Here is a 15107-nt window from a genome sequence, read left to right on the forward strand (position 1 = left end):
AAGCTTGTTGTATTAGATAGATGTTACACTTGAGTGCTAAACAGAGTGAAACTGTAATTACCTGCATTTCTTTAAAGTAAAAATGACTGATCTGAGATCAGATTGTGTATCTGGACTGTGTCCCTTTTCTTAGATTAAAACTTGGTGTATTTTTTCCAGCGTAAGTGTTTTTCATTTGGAAAAGCCACATCAATCCAGTAGATCTTCAGTTTCTGTTCTACTAGAACTAGTATTTTGTTGGCACTTGCCACATGCTGCTGCTGTCTCTGCATTCTCCTCCTGGTCCCGTGAAGCAGAGAGTAAATTCATCTCACCACTCAGGGGGACACACTCAGACATCCCGCTACTGGCAGGACCAGGGACTCTGATTCAGCACCCTCGCTGAAGCCTGAGATCCTAACTGCCATTCTCTACTTCGTGCTAGTCATTGTGAGTGAAGCTTAGGAACTGTGCATTTTAAAACATCTTCAGGGCTTTTCTTTGTAAATAATGACTGTATATCATTTTCCAAAGTCAGTTTCTTTTGGAAATGGCATATAAATGTTTACCAGTTGAGAGGATAAAAGATTGTCCCACCTCGGTCATAATTCTTTTCTTCCAGGTCAACAACTGTAACACCAGCAATGTGTCTCACAACTATGCCAGAGCCGCCCTTTGCCAGCCCTGGACCACGCTGCACCTGACCGTGCTGCGAGAGCGGTGCTTTGGGGGCCGGACCTACAGCCACTTCAACTGTAGCTCTTCCCGGGAAGAGGTCTTCCACGTGGTCCTTCACAAACAGGACTCTGGTGAACAACTTGGCATTAAATTCATTCGAAGGACCGATGAGCCAGGAGTTTTTATCCTTGATCTGTTGGAAGAGGGCCTGGCTAGCTGCACAGGATGGAAGGCTGAGCAGCAATGACCGAGTGCTCGCCATAAATGGACACGACCTGAAGCTCGGAACCCCTGAGCTTGCCGCCCAGATCATTCAGGTACACGCGGATATTCATTCCACGTGCTCAGCCTTTATGTCGATGTTTTCATAACATGAGAACCTGAGGGATATTTGATATTTCATGGGGAAATCAAACATGGCTCCCCAAATCCTTCCAAATGCACAAGAGATTATTTTATCATTACAGATAAAATCCTGTCTGGAAAACTGTATCCCTGTGAACATTTAGCCTTGCTCTTTATAGAGTGAAGGCTCTATATTTTCACATGGGTTTTTCATTTGCTCCATGGGCTCCACCTAAGCCCAGACATAAAAAACACATTTATGTCCACATTTAACTGGTGAGACAAGCAAAGCTTGAAGGAGCTGTGGTTCCAAAGTTTTGACTTCTCTGCTCTTGTAATGTTCACTCTCTGCTTCAGCTCCATACAAGTGGGGAAAGTCAACTTTTATTGAGAAGAACTCATTATCTCTGTAGTGCCTTTTTTATAAAGCATTCAGAGCATTTCAAACACATCATAACTTGTGTTCTTACAGTAGCCCTGTGAAGTAAAGATGGTTATTATTAGAGAAAAAAAATTTTCAATAAGAGCATTAAAATAGGTAAAGTAGAGGGGCACCTGGGTGGCTCAGTCATTAAGCATCTGCCTTCAGCTCAGGCATGATCCCAGGGTTCTGGCATCCAGTCTCACATCGGGGCTCTCTGCTCAGCCAGGAATCTGCTTCTCCCTCTCCCACTCACCCTGCTTGTGTTCCTTCTCTTGCTTTCTGTCAAATAAATAAATAAATGAATAAATCTTTAAAAAAAGAAAACAGCTTTAAAATTAAAAAAAAAAATAAGATAGAAAAGTAGAAAATCATCCAGAGCAGACCTTCTGGTTCTATAACCTACCGGAGCATTTAATGATATGTGTATCTCCTACAGTGATAGGGGTGAAACAAAGATGTGTATGGTGTTTTGTTTTGTTTTGTTTTAAGTAAGCACAAGAAAGCACTCTGACATAAAGGAAACCAAGCAGTAACATAATCAAGCATCAGGAATTAAGGTAGGTTGATAGTCACTGAGAAATGTGTATAGTAAACAGAATTGAGTAACAATGAAGATTTAAGCTACTGTGTAAGAAAACCCAAATTCAAATCCCATTTAAGTTACTCTTTTTCACAAATGTTTGGTTCATTATAACTATGGGAACACACACACCCGTAGCCATCTTGCATTAGGAGGGAGATTCAGGCATTGATCTCTTGTCCCAGACTAGATGTTTAAAAAAATTGGATACAGATACTTATATATGATACCAAATATAATATATTGCTCAAGTTGTTTCTTTGTGAAAAACATCTTAATGTTTTGGCTCCACGGTTCAGCATCTGCCTTCGGCTCAGATCCTACATCGGGCTCTCTGCTCTGCGAGGAGTCAGCTTCTCCCTCTCCCTTTGCCCCTCCACCCTGCTCTCTCACTTTCGCTCTCAAATAAATAAAATCTTTTTAAAAAATTATTGTTTTCACTCCTTTTCCAACTTGAGAACTGAAACTGGAGTGCTTTCTTAACATTACTGACTGCAGTCATGGGAGAGGAGGGTTCTACTTTCCAGCACAGCTTCTTGAAAGCAGGCTGTCAAATTTTCCCATAGAAATGATAGTAAACTTGGAAAGTTGTAGTCATGACCAAGAATCAGCATCAAGTAGACCAGGCCTGTACGTTAAAAGCAAAGATAAAATAGCTTTAAAAAGTATAATAGATGTGAATCTGTGTTTCAGATCTAGATCTATAAATACAGATAATGGACCTCTAAATTTAACGTGGTTGTCATCACCTCTAAAATTACATTTATGTGTGAGTGCACATATGGCATATATACGCACACAATTTGTAATGTATATAAATACTAATCCTGTTTTACAGGACCTTTGTTATCATTCTTTTCAGGACTGTTTAAGCTTATCCCTATTTTCGATTTGAAGCTGTAGTGTGTGGAAACAGAGCTACACGTAGTTTCATTGATTATCACTCTCAAAGTAGCCATCTTGGAATTTATTTCAGAAATCACAAAGGATTGTAATCCAGTTTGGAATCGGTTCGTCCTTTAATCTTCTTTGCTCTCTTTCTCTCAGTGCCAAGGCCAGTTTTGCAGGGGAGGGAAGTATAAAAAGACAGTTACCCTTCAAGAAATCATGGGGAGATCAGAACCCAGGCTTTGCTTTGGTTATGTCCTTTCCAGGGTTAGGGAAGGCTTACCCAAGAGGTCTGTGTGTGGCTCTTTTACCTGCAGAAGTTTTAAAGTATTAGCTCCCGAAATGAACTCCCTCATCTGCCCCACCCCCAGCAGGGGCCTGCAGTCCCCACTCAGGTGAGGCTCTGATACAGCGATGATAAGTGCATTGAAAATGACCCTCCCTAGGGGCACCTGGGTGGCTCAGTGGGTTGGGCCTCTACCTTTGGCTCAGGTCATGATCCCAGGGTCCTGGGATGGAGTCCCGCATGGGGCTCTCTGCTCAGCAGGGAGCCTGCTTCTCCTCATCTCTCTGTCTGTCTCTCTGCCTATTTGTGATCTCTCTCTCTGTCAAATAAATAAATAAAATCTTAAAAAAAAAGAAAATTACCCTCCCTATAATTTTTTTAAGTGAGAAGCATCATTAATGACTGGTGGTTATATATGTGTGTTTTCTCCAGGCTAGTGGCGAGAGGGTGGATTTAACAATTGCTAGGCCGGGGAAATCCCAGCCTGGTAACCCTGTCCAGGACACAGGAGCTCAGGGTAGCAGCCAGCACCATGCACAGCCGCTGTACCACAACAGACCCAGCTCACACAAGGTGAGGCCTCGAGTTTGCATGTTTTCATTCAACTGCCCTCAGGGAATCCTTGTGACAAACTGGTAAGATTTAAATGAGGGCTGTTACTCTGTTGGAAAAGGTGAACACAAGGTGTTTGGGGGTGTGGAATGTGTGTTTGGCTACCTTGAGAGTCCCTGTACAGTCTGTTCCTCAGCCAGTAGGGGTGGTTTCTTAGTAAGAAGGTCCCTCTGCCAGATTGATGAGAAGTGTTTGATCTTCTAGAAAGACTTCTTTGTTTTGTCCTGCTTGAAAGTGGGATTTATCTTGGTTTGCTCATTCAGTTGTAACAGGTGGTTATGTATCTGAAAAAAAGACAATGACCAACAAGTCCATACTTAGCGGTTGGGCAGGTTGCCTACAACAACAGAATTCTCTATGTGAATATGAAGCATAAATCATACTTTCTGATAGGTACATGCAAAACACATAAAGCAATTATTTCTATGTTACAGTTTATAGGAATACTACCCTAGATCATTTTAAATTCCCGTATGTTGAGCTTTTTGCTGCATCTTTCATATTTCAGCGCTTTTAAAATATATTCCTAGGTCATTTATCTGTGCCAAAAATTCTGATGCTGTCTCACTTTAGATGCAGAAATCAGTAGAAATCAAAAAACAGTGGCACTTTAGTGTGTTCTCAGTATTATTTACTTCATTTGATCTTTCATCAGAACTCAACATGTGATAGGCCAGAATTTTTAAAACGATGCTATTTACCAACTGTGTGAAAATCACACATAGGAAACTTCCTATAGTTTTTTGTCTGTTTGTTTTTACTTCCTATAGTTTTTAAGTAGACCAGTAAATAAGTTTTTATTTAGCAAAGCAATTTAATTTTACTTAAGGAGAATGACTTGAGAAACACATGTTTAGCTTAAAGTGGCTTCTTAATGTAAGTACAATTTGAGAGAATAACTCTGTAATGTCACAGGAGCCCAAGAAAGCATCATTTAAAGGCACAAGTATTTTTGGCCCATCAGGTTTATCTGGTATTCTGAGCTGAAGTATAGACTTGTCACTGGTCTTTGGTCAGTTAAAACTTTTAAGAAATTATAAGCACAAACTTATTCTTATTTTTGAACAGAAAACAAAATGTGTGAAGGGAACCGATAATTTTGCTTTCACAATGATGACTACGAAAAGCAGTTATTGTTTCGAAAAGGAATTTGATTAGGAGTTGTTCATATCGCTGGTCCTTGCTTTACAAGTTACATATATATACATATTCCTAAAGTATCATAATTAAGGCAAAAGTTGGTAACTGAATCCATGAATTCTACAGAAAGTTGAAATATGGGTGCTCAAAGACAACACTACAATTTTAAGACTGTTTTAAGAACTACTTAACCATTTCAGCATCCATATAGAGGACTATTTATGTCCTTTTGTTTGTTTTGGGCACATATATTTTTCTTTTTACTAGTTTCTATTCCTTAATTTTAAGTGGTGGTGTTTTAAATAGCAATGCTGAATTCTTACTCTAGGTGCTCTGTAAACCTGATTGTTAGAACAGCCACATGAAATGTAATTTTAAGCATTAATTTAGCAATTTACCATTAACATACAGCATTTGTGATGTCAAATCCTAATTTAAAAAAATAACGATCTCCTAGGGAAAACAAATACAAATTCATCAAAACAACCTGTTCAGAGGATAATCATTGTTAAAAATTAAAGCACACATTATTCTATTACTAAGCCTCTGCGTAGCTGCTTGGAAACATTCATACAGTGTTAAGCCCTTAGAAGTTTCCATGAAGTATACCAAGAGTAATCTGTGAAGTTTGGCTAAAATGCATACATCTCAGCCATATCGAGGAATAAAACAACCACCTCTGATTGACTCAAAACCTGACAGACACAAGCGTTGAAGTCAGTATGCTCCCAGCTGAGTTTACCTGGATTGTCTTCATAATAACGTGGGTCTTGCCCAGTTTTGAAGGATGAGAACATAGATGTCATATGCTACGATACCACCTGTAGACCTTTACAGGTTTTCTATGAGGTCAAAATTCAAGGAACTCTAAGTACTGCCCTCAAGAAAATTTCAGAGTGTGGGTTTCAGGAGCAGAGAAGAGCAGACACCCCTGCCGGTGCAGGGCTTGACTGACACGTCGTACCTGTCCGCTCTGAAGCAGTGTCACTAAAGGAAATGTTACAGTTCTAGCAAAATACTTCATCTAGTTCTACTGTTGATATTGTTAGTCGTGGTAATAGTTATCTTGTTATCTACAGTATGCTCTTATAGTATATGCGTTAAGGAACCTTTTGAGATATCAGCTTCCATTATTACACTTAATGGGATAGCACCCTTGTAGTGTGGATGCATATAGCATCATGCTGTATGAACATACACAACTACATATGAATACATGTTTATGTATATACACTAAGTGTGTATATGTGTATTTTTTTTAACTTGAATCACTTCAAATCCCAGTGTGATCATGCATAGCAATATAATTTGGAGCAAATTACATGACCTTTCTAATAAGGCTATTCCCTTGTTTATAAAATGGGACCAACCATAGGATTTACACTCAGGACCATTGTAATGAAATTTAATGAAACCATTAAAATGAAATAATACATGTGAAGCCATTTGCTTTACACATAGTAAATCTTCAATAAATGTTAGTTACTATTGCTATATTAATATTAATATTGCATAGGTACACCTTGTTTTTTATAGCATTCTAATTTTAAAAAGGTGATGTTTTAAATTTTGCTTTTCTTCTAGGAGTGTCAATAAATATCGGTAATAAATAGAAACAATCAATATCGGTAAAAATTGCTTTTTCCTGAGAAGACAGTTTGTTTGAAATTTTTTCTCTTCCTTAACTTTTTCAAAAATTCAGTTATTTCATATCCTTATAGCTTTCCGTGAAGGTTGTGAAGATGAGTTTGCACCCATTTCATGACCGAGCATTCTCATGAGTAAGAAACAGAAGATAGATCTATAGCTTTTTTCTGGCAGTTAACAAAATCCGCACTTTACTTTTGTACTATTCTGTCAACATTTCTTTCAAAGAATAGAGGAGAGAGAGAGAAATAAAATTAATTAGCTTGTCTTCAGAATCTTAAAACTCAAATGCATTATTTACTTTTGTAGAATTGGCCCTATTTTGACTTCCATATGTCAACAGTCCTGAGTTTTTTCTGTTCCATACATAGTCATATAAAAATACAGCCGTCCAAAGTCTGACATTGTGATCCCCAGTGTTCGGTGTCATGTTTGTACCATGAAGAACTGTGTATTATTTCTACAGTAATTGATTTTAACAGTGACTTTATCATTGCCATGGTATTTTTTCCTTCAGTTTCCTTACTTTACTTCAGCTATGTATTATTTATTTTGCAATGAATTTTCTTCTCCTGTGTTAGGATCTTACCCAGTGTGTTACATGCCAAGAAAAACACATTACCGTAAAGAAGGAACCACATGGGTCCCTGGGAATGACAGTGGCGGGGGGCAGAGGAAGCAAGAGTGGTGAACTGCCCATCTTTGTAACCAGTGTGCCAGCTCATGGCTGTCTGGCACGTGATGGCCACATCAAGAGAGGTAAGATAGGGAGGGCTGGGAACAGTGAAACTCCTCCCATCTTCTCCCTGCATGCAACTCATGTTTGAAAAAAGTAACAAATATTCCCCAAATTTTCTATTAAATATGATTTTTAAAAAATATTTTAGGGCACCTGGGTGGCTCAGTGGGTTAAGCTGCTGCCTTCGGCTCAGGTCATGATCTCAAGGTCCTGGGATTGAGTCCCGCATTGGGCTCTCTGCTCAGCAGGGAGCCTGCTTCCATCTCTCTCTCTCTCTACCTGCCTCTCCATCTACTTGTGATCTCTCTCTATCAAATAAATAAATAAAATCTTTTAAAAAATATTTTAAAATGTCCCTTCATATATAAGTGTAAAACCTCTCTCTAAGGTTAGAAAAATGCCTAATGGGAAGGAAAATTGCTGCAGTTTGATGATGTTTCCATTATTTTTTAAAAAAGATTTTATTTATTTATTTCACAGATAGAGATTACAAGTAGGCAGAGAGGCGAGGGGTTGGGGGGGAAGCAGGCTTCCGGCTGAGCAGAGCCCGATCCTAGGACCTGGGATCATGACCTGAGCTGCAGGCAGAGGCTTTAACCCACTGAGCCACCCAGGCACACTTTCCATTATTTTCTAATGTTTATTTAGATCATTGCATTATTTTATGTTGGAAAAAACCCTCTAAAAAATAGAACACTCATCTTTTCCTTCCTAACCTTTTATATAATCCTCATTGCCCTTTTTTAAAATTATTATTATATTACTTGGCAGGGCAACAAGCACTTTTTTTTCTTCCTTAAGCAAAAGATGCTCAAATCACAAGTTTCATTTCTTTGTGTAGACCCAAGGATCTCTTCTCTTTAAGTATTCCGATACATTCACACTGAGCAAACTCTGTAGGACTATCTTTATCGATAAAACTGTGTAACTCTAAAACAGGATATGTTAAAAATTCATTTCTAAGAGCAAAAGATCAAATAATTTTTGAGCAGGAAAGAACTATAGAAATCACTGAAGCCCAAAGAAGAGAAATGAACATGCTAGGTCCTGCACATTAGCAAAACGAGGTCTAATAACTTGGACTTCCAGTTGAATCACAGTGCCTCAAGCCACATTTTTTCCTATATATGATGAAATTATCTTAAAGTTTTGAGTTGTTTTGGAATATTTTCCATGAATTGGATTTTTCCCTTGATATTGTAAGAATGACAGAGATGTGAAAAAATTACAAGTAACAGGATGTATAGGGAAGATAATGACTTGGTAGCTCATCTCATTTTCTTGTTTATTCCTTTGGACAGGTGATATATTGCTGAATATCAATGGCATTGATTTGACCAATTGAAGTCACAGTGAGGCCATGGCTATGCTAAAAGCCAGTGCCGTGTCCCCTGCTGTTGTCCTGAAGGCATTTGAGGTCCATATTGTCGAGGAGGCAGCCCAGGCTACCGAAGAGCAGCCAGGCACCTTCAGCGAGAATGAGTAGGACTCCAGCTGGTCCCCGTCGTGGGTCATGTGGCTTGGGCTTCCAAGGTACTGACAGCGTTTCAGCAGTTTCATGGAATAATCGTAGTGACAACATTTCTCAGTATGGAACACAGTAAATTCATTCGTCCAGGGTGTGAGGGGGGAAGGTCCTTGTCACAGATGAAAGTGGCAATGGCATATCAAGTTATAGAAGAAAAGGGTATTTTTTTTCTTAGGTTATTATATTTTAAAAGATAAATTTAAGGGGCACCTAGGTGGCTCAGTTGGTTAAGCATCCAACTCTGGATCTCAGCTCAGGTCTTGATCTCCAGGCCATGAGTTTGTAAAAAAGATTTTTTTTTTAAATTTTTTAAAAATTAAAACATTCTTAAAAAATAAACCATTTACCTTATTAAAGGTAAATTTAATAGTAAGAACTAAGCTAAAAAGACTTGGTGTATCTGTTTATAAAAATGAATAAAGCCATTCTGTCCATGACTATTAAGAAGGTTCTCAAGTGGACCAGCCATGAGATTTGGATGTTCATGCTCTTGCTTTAGAAAAGCTGTCATTTACCACACGTGTACATGCTTAGACTTCGTGTGCATTTTTCACCAGAAAAAAACAGGTCAAAGTGTGGGGCCTTTTGAGAAGCTTTTCTAAAACCCCTTTCTTAATCTTGTTAACTCTCTCTAAAAAAGAAGGATGTTAGAACTCAGTTTTTATTGGACATGAGAGACTCTTTCAGCCAAACCACTGGTGTCCGAGAGTAGGTCTTCTCACCACCTTCGGGAATGTAACCCACAGGACATTCTGTAGTTGGTCATTGTCTGGTCATGAAAGTGTTTCAGCTACTGATGAGTGTTGTATATACTTCGGTATTGAAGTTGGAAGAATGTGTATTACTGTCTTTGTTTCTAGATCACTTTAGAGGAATCCTAAAACTGAACTATGATGAAACATTCTGATTCTGAGCCAAGTAGGAAAATGACTGATTTTTTTTAAATAAAAATAAACAATAAGAATGCCAGTTTCTGAGACATCTAGCTTCATTTGGATGTAATTTGTAATAACTAGCATTTGTATAGTGCTATGTGATATATATATATCACTTTATATATATATATACTTCATATATATATATATATATATATATATATATATATATTAAAAGTACTTTCACGTAAAGAATAGCAGAAAAAACCAGGATGAATGGAATTCATTTGTCTATCATCTAACTTACTGACTTGTCCTTGTGGTAGTGAAAAAGACCAAAAAGGCCTGAAACAGTAACAGAATTCGTATCTCAGGGCCCTGTAGGCATAGATTGGAATGGTTGCTATGAAACCATGGCCGTTCTACCTAATGGTGAGGGCTCAGCCAGCAGAGGGAACTCATTTATCCTCTTGAGTACTCAGCCTGATATACTGACGTGTCACTTGAAACCCAGCATGTCAGAAAGGCCTGGTCCCACACCAGTGGGGGAGAAGTGGTCTCCTCGGCTGCGCAGGGGCTGAGCGTGCACACACCACTGCTGGTGGCCAGGCCATGCTGGCGCTCCTTTAGTTCTTGTTACCTGGTGTTCCGGGCCAGCTCTGCAGTCAGCTCTTTACCGCTTGTGTTTGGAGCATTTTCAGGTGAATCACGAAGAACAATGATATTTCAGATGAACAGTACACGGGATAATGAAATCTATTTGGGGGGGTCTGCCTGTATTGAAAGAGTGTCTATCAGTCCAAGGTCACTATTCTGTGGACTCCTGGGGTTCATGTGTTGTGTGCAGACAGGTATACACAACCAGGTATTGGGAGGGCCACTGCTCTGTGGGTACCGGCGGCTCTTTCCAGCAGGTCGCACAACACACAGGGTAGCAGCTCTGCTCTTTCTCAAAAGGGAGGGTCTTTCTCTGCAGTTGGCTGGTGGTGTACCAGACAAAACAATTATTTGTTTTGTGTTGTGCTGTTTTGTTGTTTGTTTTTTGCAGAAGATTCAGAATAATGAAAATAACCTATATCGTCTCTAAAATACCAGGGGACCCTGGGACCCTGCTCTATGCCAGAAGACTTTTTAAAAGTCCTTTCTTATTGGTGAGCTAAGAAACTGGACCAGATTAAAAGTTCTAACATTTCATATATTGCTTACAGAATTGGCTTTATTAAGAAGTCTTTTTAATAGATTAAAAACAGGAAACCTTACCTTAGATGACTAGGTCCAGTTTCATCTAAAAATGAAAAATACTTCGATCTTACAAGGAGATATTTTTTTCTGTATCCCTTAGGTGGGGTTTTCTTCTATTTTTAAGTTTTTATTAATTGAGTTCTGATGTCACATTTACCAACTGACAGTGGCATTTTAACTGAAGCATTTCAGAGTCCCTGGTTAAAAAAAAGTAAAAAAAAAAAAAAAGCTGTATGGAGAAAGAAAGATGATTTTCATTAGTGTTTTCTAGATTGAGTTCTCTATTTTGTCAATCAATCTCCCTTAAAATGAGTGCATTGTAAGTGAAGGAGAAAAAAACAACAAATAACTCCTCACATAGATGAAGAAGAGAGAACATTTTCTATGTTTCTTTCATCTGAGTGCTGAGATTAGCAGGACTAGATCCCTTGTGTACCACCTTTTTGTAGATACAAACTCTGTAGATACAGATGGATATCCAAATTGAGGACATTGTTGACAGTGCAGAGAGAAAACGCAGGCACAGAACCATTTTATACGACTTTCTGTGGTGTGACTTGTAACCAGGTGTGTTTAGCTGTGTGTGTGTGTGTGTTCATTTGGGAAAAGAAGGCGGGACAGTGTTGGACAAATTCCAGTCTACGTAGGACTGAGTCTGTGCTGGAAAATGGGCTGTCAGAATAATGTGTTCAGAAGGAAATAAAATAGCCCCTTTTTGTTTCCCAGCAGCGATAAGGGTAAGTATGGAATGAAGCAAAGGTGAACAGGCTATAAAAGCCGCCCCACTAATTTTTTCTTGACCTTTTGTGTTTGTGATAGTGCCCTTCATAGCTGCCATGATATTGTTTTACGAAGAAGCTACTTGGGAAGTTGGGGCTTTAGTATTGTTGGTGGATATGAAGAGAACCACACCAATCAACCTTTCTTCATTAAAACCATCGTCTTGGGAACTCCTGCTTATTATGATGGAAGATTAAAGTGAGTCTTGGGAGATCAGATAATATGATTCATGTTTATTGTGATGGACACGATCTTGACCAGAGGTCAGCTCCAAACCCAATCTTTGTCCTCTCTCGTAAATCAAGTCTCCCTGGAACGTGGCTGCATTCTTCTGTTTGCAACCCCTCCGTGGCTGCCTGTGAGCCCCGGTGGCAGTGTTGAGTCACCGTGACAGAGGCTGTGTGGTGCACAGAAACTGAAATACTTGTTTACTAACTGGGCATGTACCAGTCAGATCTCGACTGAAGCATCACTTTGACCATCTCGCCGCTGATAGCTCTGTTTTGTTACTCTAATGACAGGGACCAGACCAGAGTCATCCAATTCAACACACGGAGATGACACCTGGCTCTGAGCATCCATTCCACACACACCCCTTGAGTCCAGTCCTGTCATTAGATGGCTCTGCTCTATTTTTCCTCTGCAGCACTTATGTCTACCTAACACGATATTTATGCAAACTCCATGAAAGGGTGGGTGTGGGGGGCCTGTTGCATTTACTGTACATTCCTGGCGGCCGCCATAACAGTGCCTTGTGTTCAGAGTAAGGTCTCAGTAAATATTTGATGAATGGATGTGAGAGCTGCCAGGCACAATGCTAAGTGCTTGGGATTGTAGTATTGAATCTTAATAGCCCTGTAAGGTAAGTGTTGTCATTGTTATTCCTGTTTGATGCATGAGACAACTTAAGTCTTAGAAAGATTAAGAAACTTGCCGCCAGTCAAGTAGCTGGAAAAGGTTGACAGAGGTTCACACCCAGGACTCTCTCTCCAGAGCTTGGGCTCTTCACCCCTCAAAGTCCTCAGCCAGCCTCATGCAGCCTCTTTCCTTTATCAACGCTCAGGCCCTGGGAGAGGAAATAGGTGTTAGATTAAGAGATTCTACAAACTGAAAGGGAAATGGATTCGTGTAGGGTCTTAGAGCTTAGTTTTTTGATGGGAGAGCCAAGATATTTATCTTGGCTTATTTTCAAAGTTTTATTTTCAGTTCCCTAAAGATTGTGCCATTCTTCTTTGAAAGTTCTCAGTGAAGTCATTCTGCAGTCAGCCAGGGCTTGCCACAGAATATCCGCCAAGCGGGGGTTTAAGGATAATGCATTGGCAACAGCCATAAAATAACCCAGGCAGGGAGCTTGCTCTTCCTGCATCCAAAGCCTCCTCCTGCAGAAGTTAGGTAGCATCTACAAACTGTATTTAAGATTTCTCTTTTGAATGCGTTTTTACAAGCATTTTTCTGATGTTATTTTGAGTCCTCTCCCACTGAGGGCTTCCTTGATCCAGACTCATTTTGATCTTTCTCAGGTCCAAGACAACCTGATCCAAATAGTTGATTCCCTGTCCAAGTGCGTGCAGTGGGCAGAGGGCTTTCTGCTGGTCTACTCCATCACAGACTACGACAGCTACCAGTCCATCTGCCCCCTTTACCACCACATCCGGAAGGTCCACCCTGACTCTAGGGCCCCTGTCATTATCGTGGGCAACAAGGGAGACCTTCTCCATGCCCATCAGGTGCAAACGCATGATGGCATTCAACTGGCCAATGAACTCGGCAGCCTGTTCCTTGAAATTTCCACCAGTGAAAACTATGAGGATGTCTGTGATGTGTTTCAGCATCTCTGTAAAGAGGTGAGCAAGCTGCACAGCCTCAGCGGGGAGAGGAGGAGGGCCTCCATCATTCCCCGGCCGCGCTCTCCCAACATGCAAGACCTCAAGAGGCGCTTCAAACAGGCTCTGTCTTCCAAAGTGAAATACCCCTCTGCACTGGGGTAAACCCATCTCACACCAACTTGCCTCCTTTTTACTGTGCATTTGTGCAGCTGAAAAGGACAGAGCACCTCCCTTTTTAATTGCACATTCAAAGTTTATTTTTATACAGACTATTGGTTTTCGAGTATACATGTATTTCTGAAAACCCAGTGATTGCCTAGAAGTTGGTAGAGATTTTTTTTTAATAAAATGATTTTTTTTTACTGTAACCACTAGCCACTTTTCCATTAAAGGCAAAATGGCAACATTGCTCCTTGTTTTCTAAATGCCTTTTTATAGAAATCAGACTTGCACCAGAGCCCAGAACGGCTCCATGCTTGCCCTCAGTCTGAACTCCTCTCGGTGTCTTGTGGTACTAGGGGGGGCTGATGTAGAGGGAATCTGTTGTGGAAGAAAGAATGTGGAGGAGAAAAGATTTGAGCAACTGCAGGATGTCTGTCAACTAGGGCACTTTGCCACCGGCATGAAATTGATACCATGTGATTTTCAAGGAAAGGGGTTCATAGTATGCTGGTGTTAACAAGTTGGAAACATGAATGGCTGTTTTATTTATGGTGCAAATGGAAGTCTACCCTCTCTACCTGCATTAGAAAACAGAAATTCCTCATTTCAGTAAGTACACCCTACCTAGAGTTGCTTAAACATTCTCCTTCCCGGGGTGCCGGGGTGGCTCAGTCCCTTAAGAGTTGGACTCTTGATTTTGGCTCCGGTCATGATTTCAGGGTCGTGGGATTGAGCCCCCCATTGGAACCTGTATTGGGCTCCGTGCTGGGCATGGAACCTGCTTAAGAGTCTCCCTCTCTCTGTGTTCCTTCTCCCCTCCCCCACCCCCCAATTTCTCCTTCCTGCTCTTTCTCCCTGACCCTCGAATCCGATCAATTCTCTCTCCTGTTTTTCTCTGAAGCATCACTCTGCCAGAGTCCAGGCCTGTATAGCTCTCTTGCCTAGACTGGCAGGCAAGTGGAGGTGAGACCGGTTTCTTGGCCTCTGGACTGACACCCCTCTAATTCTTTCTTTACACCAGAACAACCTGACAAAAACCAACCCTAATCATTTATTTCCATAGGTTGAAAAACCTCAGCTGTGTTCCCCTTAGCTGCCAGATAAAATATAAATGAGGCATGGCATCAAGATTCTTTACTACCTCAGAGTGCCTGGGTGGCTCTGGTTAAGCATCTGCCTTCAGCTTAGATCATGATCCCAGGGTCCTGGGATTGAGTCCTGCATTGGGCTCCCTGCTCAGCGGGAAGCCTGCTTCTCCCTCTCCCACTCCCCCTGCTTGTATTCCCTCTCTTGCTGTTAATCTTTCTCTCTCTCTCTGTCAAATAAATAGATAAAATCTTAAAAACTAAAAGATTCTTGACCACCTCTCCAGCCTT

The 15107-nt window shown here is 40.5% G+C and overlaps 2 protein-coding genes across 2 annotated transcripts; both read left to right on the forward strand.

The window, feature by feature from the left end:
- Positions 1-495: 495 nt before the first annotated feature.
- On the forward strand, positions 496-7444 carry LOC132008615 (ligand of Numb protein X 2-like). Its single transcript, XM_059387230.1, is given in 4 exon segments — positions 496-865; positions 867-974; positions 3613-3753; positions 7161-7444. Coding segments are annotated over 4 exon segments (831 nt in total). The 5' UTR covers positions 496-529; the 3' UTR covers positions 7407-7444.
- Positions 7445-8678: 1234 nt separating this feature from the next.
- Positions 8679-13731, forward strand: LOC132008617 (ras-like protein family member 11A). The gene is made up of 3 exons (XM_059387231.1): positions 8679-8800; positions 11783-11941; positions 13212-13731. Exons 1-3 carry the CDS (start codon positions 8679-8681, stop codon positions 13729-13731), a joined length of 801 nt encoding a protein of 266 aa, XP_059243214.1.
- Positions 13732-15107: the final 1376 nt, after the last annotated feature.

The sequence above is a fragment of the Mustela nigripes genome, unplaced genomic scaffold, assembly GCF_022355385.1.
Source record: "Mustela nigripes isolate SB6536 unplaced genomic scaffold, MUSNIG.SB6536 HiC_scaffold_495, whole genome shotgun sequence".
Classification (NCBI taxonomy): domain Eukaryota; kingdom Metazoa; phylum Chordata; class Mammalia; order Carnivora; family Mustelidae; genus Mustela; species Mustela nigripes.